This window comes from Camelina sativa, chromosome 6, assembly GCF_000633955.1.
Source record: "Camelina sativa cultivar DH55 chromosome 6, Cs, whole genome shotgun sequence".
Classification (NCBI taxonomy): domain Eukaryota; kingdom Viridiplantae; phylum Streptophyta; class Magnoliopsida; order Brassicales; family Brassicaceae; genus Camelina; species Camelina sativa.
Window position 1 is genome coordinate 21,620,777 of NC_025690.1, and position 6,098 is coordinate 21,626,874.

At 36.4% G+C, this 6,098-nt stretch overlaps 1 protein-coding gene and 1 long non-coding RNA gene across 4 annotated transcripts in view; one reads left to right on the forward strand and one right to left on the reverse strand.

Annotated features, from left to right (window-relative positions):
• The window catches only part of LOC104792794 (probable dual-specificity RNA methyltransferase RlmN), a 4,137-nt gene extending 3,443 nt beyond the window's left edge, over positions 1 to 694 (forward strand). The window contains exons 10-11 of one of the 3 annotated variants that reach the window (XM_010519016.2): positions 5 to 81; positions 198 to 662. In XM_010519016.2, the coding sequence (XP_010517318.1) occupies positions 5 to 81; positions 198 to 377 (257 nt within the window). In that variant the 3' untranslated portion in view covers positions 378 to 662. Of the gene's footprint in view, positions 1 to 4; positions 82 to 197 lie in introns of all 3 variants that reach the window. The other 2 variants (XM_019246998.1, XM_010519017.2) reach the window with 2 other exon arrangements.
• Positions 3,317 to 5,308, reverse strand: LOC104792792. The gene is made up of 2 exons (XR_769112.2): positions 4,630 to 5,308; positions 3,317 to 3,682 (listed from the first exon to the last, which is right to left on the reverse strand). It is a non-coding gene; the product is annotated as an uncharacterized LOC104792792 (long non-coding RNA).

Below are 6,098 nucleotides of genomic sequence, written 5' to 3' on the forward strand. Positions count from 1 at the left end.
TGGGGTAAAACTTATCACGTAAATTTGATACCTTACAACCCGATAGAAGGATCAGAGTACAAGCGACCTTACAAGAAAGCGGTATGTTACTAACCATTAAGCCTACGCATTTGTATTTTTTGGTGTTTGAATTCAGAACCTCATTGAAAAATACAAATAAAAGTTCCTTAAATCGCTTCTTTAAACCAAATGTACAGGTCCTAGCGTTTGCAGCTGCATTGGAGTCGCGTAAGATAACTGCCAGCGTCAGGCAAACAAGAGGACTTGATGCAAGTGCTGCTTGTGGTCAGCTGAAGAATAAGTTTCAGAAAAGCCCTGTAATTGCTGAGACGGATAGTCAAGAATCTCAGCCAGATGCAGAAGCTGTCGCGTGTTGATGTCCTCGATTGCACAAATCTCTGGTTTTGCGATGAGATGGCTCTATTCAACTTTGTTTTGAAAAGTAGACAGGCATGACTAGATGACGAAAAAGTAAAATTTGACTTTAAAGGTTTGGTCGGTCACTACAGCTGGGGATGAGGAGATTGAAGCACGTTTGAGAACTGACGACTCTTGACATGAGTTTTATATATGTTTTTGGCCTATATGTTTGTGATGTGATGTTTGGTTTATTATAATTGTGACGAGGAAGCCAATTTAATAGTGTTATCGAGTGAATGATATTAACAGATCAAATCCATACAAACTTTAAATACATGAGCTGAATTATCATATTCTCCTTAACACGCATATAATGTCGATCAAGGGAGTGTATTGATAAGTTTTCGAATGGGTAATATATAACTTATATAATTGATTGGAAAGTGAAACCAGAACACAAATAAAATTGCAAGACAAATGTTAAAAATCACTATAAAAACCAAAATTACAAAACAAATGTATTAGAAAATACAATAAAAAATTACAATTTTTTTTGCATATCCTAAAATATATGATATAAGATATTCCGCGAAAGCATAAGTAATTTTATCAGCAACTAAGAACAACACATTTATTTAAAACTTATTCCTGCAAAATAGATCTAAAATTTATAGTTTTTATTTAGAAGAAAAAACCATTACTTTATCTTGGGTTTAGAATCCGCTATGTTGGACTTAAAATCCGCTATGTTGGACTTAGAATCCACTATGTTGGATTTAGAATCCGCTATGTTGGACTTAGAATGGTGAATGGTTAGATGTAAGTAAACGAAAAATTCGCTTGGAGAGAAAAATCACAACAAAACCTTGTTGGTTCATCTTGGAAAGAGATCTCAATATTCCGATGACACCAAAAACAATCGGGACGGACAGGACGAAAGAGACACACGGCTGGTGAAAATTGGGCCCCAACATGGAAAATAAGACCATGAACCTATAAGACAAAGACCATGTTTTAGATGGCGCTCGGCTCAGTAAACAAAAGAAAAGAAGTAGATGAAAGTACCTTTCTATAAGACAAGACCATGACTCGATCTAAACGGCGGGATCTGATCTTAGAACTCATCTCTGATTTTGTGTCAAGATGGAGTTACAGTTCGTACTGGCAGAGCTAGACGGCGCTCAAGTAAACTCTTTTGTGTATCTGACGTCAGGCTTTGCCGTTTTAGGTTTAGGTTTATGAGAGGTCGAGAGTTGGGTTTATATAGTCCCAAGATAAGGTTTCCCTGTTGGATACCCTTTTTTTTTTTTAATGTAAATTGTACAAAAGCCTTTTTCGATGCTACTGTCCTCAAGCAGATGATGCCGACAGAGACATCATTCTCCTAAGTCAAGACTCACGAAAAAGATGAGGTAAAACGCAACCAAATAGTAGCCATGCTCTGAAACCTATGTGAAGGAGAACCAGAAATGAGAGGCTGAGGCATCAGAGGCTCAAGAGAGTCGATGAACAACACCAACCAAGGCATCGAATCATCCACAAAGCCAAAGAAAGCCCCCCGAATCAAACTCCAACACACGAAATCGACACGAACGGAGTGGACAGAAGCTTCAAGCGTGTGGCAGTAAGCTGTCCTCAAAGCAAACAAACCGACACATAGAAACCCTTACCTCCGGCAGACACGAGCCGAAACGCGGCGGTTAGACTAAGATAGATCTTGGAAAAAGAATCCGAGCAAAGTGTACACGCTACACCACGACATGGCCAAGGGTAGCACACTCGACCGCCGGACACACCAGGAAGAAGGCGACCTGAAAACAGATCTACAAACACAGTTTGCTCTGCCGATTGAGATGCGAGACGCGAGGACCGGAAATCAGAGCCTCCACCTTGATCCACCGCCGTCTACAAGCAATGGAGGCAGAGACATGAGATTTTAGCCACCGAAAACGGCCGTCGTGCACGGCGGACCTTCGACACTCGCCACGAGAAAACAGAGCCGAATCAATTCACCGGCGTCTTCAAGTGCAGGGATGGTTTTGGACCAAGTATCCTAGAGCCCTCTCACGGTGCCGGTCGTAACCGGACATCGGAGAGGCAAGATGCGGCGGATTAGGGTTGTCGCAGGAAATTTCTTCGAGAAAGAAAACTTGGGTGCACGTCAGAAAACATTGTTTTTAGAATATTCTGTATGATAAATACGTGTGTGTCCAGTGTTATATTTAGCTACGTAACTGTTTGTAGTGAATTGGACAATAACACCTAAAGCCAAACTCCAAAGTCCAAAGCATTTCAAAAAAATAGTAAATCCAGATATATTTTTTTAACTAATTAAGTTCTAACTTGGAAATAAAGGATCTAGTGAGTTGACAGACACGATCATGAAGCTTTCCTAATTAGGTGAAACATGTATTGTAAAGATTGGTCTTTCTTTATTTGCTGGATAATAATAAATTAATAACCGGTGGTAACTGGTTAGTGTGGTTAATGTGAAATTCCATATCATTTTAATCATGTCATTTATTTTTCATCCTCGATGCTCCACCATTACTCTAGGATTGCATCTTCGTCTTAGCTAGATCAATTGTTTGTTTTATTAAATTTTTATTTGGGTTATAGTACGATTCTAAATCCATGATTCGGTGGCATTGGTTTCTAAGCTCAGAGATTCTGATTTGAATTTTACCTTTGATTTGATGCCGTTCAAATGCTTGTTTGATTCCATTTGTCATGAGATTTTTTTCTAATGTTTTATCTTCCCGAAACGAAACATGTTCGACTACCAGATTCAAATGTAACTATTCTTTATAAGAAAACACAACTTAATAAGCCACAAATATTAATATAATCGATATGTAGCCTAATGATCGAACTGCAAGAGTAACAGAAGTACATAGCGACGAAACTGTTATTTGATTGAGCAGTGAAAGGTATATAAATAATGTACAAAGAAAAGAAGAAGAAATTTTGCTTTTAATAATGAAACTTCATACAACATAAGACTCGGCCAAAAGACCAGTACAATGATAAGAGAAAATTACAAGTGAAGAACTCATGTATTGATCTCCTAGACACACTCACATAAACATCTTAGCTTAGGCATCTTCTTTCTTGCAAAATCACTTGTCTTTTGTAATTTCCTTTATCACAACCATGTATCTTACTCTTTTGCATATCCTAGAATATGTCTACTACTAGAAAGATGATCAGAATCCATCTCACTCTTTTGGATATGCTCATATACGCCCACTATCTCAATGATATATCAAGATCCATCTTACTCTTTTGCGTATACTTGAATATCAATATAGGATTTGATGACCTATGTTTCTACCATTCGATCAACTAAATCTACAACTTTTTGATATGGTAAAGACTAAAACATAGATCTATATCCCATTTCTACCATCTGATCAACTCAAACTATCCCACATAAATCTTCCATTTGAGATAAAATCCATAAAACCAAGTGTTTCAAGCTAATGGTGCTAAAAAACAAACAAAATTTCATCATCTCAAAAAGTGACTTTCTCAATATATATAGATTATGGATAGTTTGAGTATCACCATTCGCTTGGAGAGAAAAATCACAAAGCCATGTCGTCTCAACTTGAAAACAGCCGTATGTATTCCAATGAAACCAAAAACAGAGAGGTTGAGACGAGACACCGTATCATCGAAGATATTGTCATTAAACCAACTAGTCAATCTTAATCTCATATCTAGTCCCAACCTAGCGCTACTGGCTACTCAAAGGAAGAATTAGCTGTAAAGTACCTTAAGGTGTGACAGGATGCTGAATCAATCTAACAGTAGAGATCTTCGAACCCCATCAGTGTAACAACAGATTCAGACCTCTGAATCCAACACAACTTTTTTGTTTCACCAAAGTGGCTCTTTGCTCGATCTCTTTTTAAGGAATGAGTTTGCAGAGCTTGGCGGCGCTTGCCGATTATGTTTTTTTTTGTTGTTGATGTCAGTGTCACAACTATAGGTTTAGGTTTCTGAAGTCCTAATGAGTGACGTGGGTGGGTTTATATATTAAAACGGGTTTATATATTAAAACGTTTCCGTCATACTACATTTTTTTTTTAATCCAAAAAATGTGAGTGATCTTATAATTTTCCGAAATATATATATATATATATATATATATATCATATGTGTAGTTTTAAGCATGAAATTTTGAATGTAAGTCATGTATAGTTTTTTTTTTTGGCAATCACATAATGTAAATTTGAGAAATAACAAGANATAGGATTTGATGACCTATGTTTCTACCATTCGATCAACTAAATCTACAACTTTTTGATATGGTAAAGACTAAAACATAGATCTATATCCCATTTCTACCATCTGATCAACTCAAACTATCCCACATAAATCTTCCATTTGAGATAAAATCCATAAAACCAAGTGTTTCAAGCTAATGGTGCTAAAAAACAAACAAAATTTCATCATCTCAAAAAGTGACTTTCTCAATATATATAGATTATGGATAGTTTGAGTATCACCATTCGCTTGGAGAGAAAAATCACAAAGCCATGTCGTCTCAACTTGAAAACAGCCGTATGTATTCCAATGAAACCAAAAACAGAGAGGTTGAGACGAGACACCGTATCATCGAAGATATTGTCATTAAACCAACTAGTCAATCTTAATCTCATATCTAGTCCCAACCTAGCGCTACTGGCTACTCAAAGGAAGAATTAGCTGTAAAGTACCTTAAGGTGTGACAGGATGCTGAATCAATCTAACAGTAGAGATCTTCGAACCCCATCAGTGTAACAACAGATTCAGACCTCTGAATCCAACACAACTTTTTTGTTTCACCAAAGTGGCTCTTTGCTCGATCTCTTTTTAAGGAATGAGTTTGCAGAGCTTGGCGGCGCTTGCCGATTATGTTTTTTTTTGTTGTTGATGTCAGTGTCACAACTATAGGTTTAGGTTTCTGAAGTCCTAATGAGTGACGTGGGTGGGTTTATATATTAAAACGGGTTTATATATTAAAACGTTTCCGTCATACTACATTTTTTTTTTAATCCAAAAAATGTGAGTGATCTTATAATTTTCCGAAATATATATATATATATATATATATATCATATGTGTAGTTTTAAGCATGAAATTTTGAATGTAAGTCATGTATAGTTTTTTTTTTTGGCAATCACATAATGTAAATTTGAGAAATAACAAGATTGTTAATCACAGATTTACAATTATTACTAGTAACAGTCTATTGATCTGATCGTAAACGTCTTATCATAGAGAGGCATAAGTGTTAAGAAACAGATGTTTGTTCCCACTTGAGAGACCCCGGAGAAGAATTCTTAGTAAAAAATGTAAATGTGGCTTTTGTTTACAAGTGTAATTTTAAATGTCTAGGTGTTGGCTATTGAAGACGTGTTCAAGCATAGGGTGACAAATGTGGTTTTCATGGGAATGGGTGAGCCGATGTTGAACCTAAAGTCAGTGCTTGATGCTCATCTTTGTATGAACAAGGTAAGCCATTCTTGCATTTTGACATTGTTCTGTGTAGATATAATTGAAGTTCTTGCTAAGTATCTAGGCACTGTAAATTAATTGGCAAGTCAACAAAAAGACTTGACCGTTAAAAAATCATGTTGCTGTGCACAAGTATATGATTTTATTTCTCTGCATAATTGTAAAACAATAAGACATAGCACTCACTTGACAGCAGTATGCTTTTCATTTACTTAGGACATTGAAATCGGGCA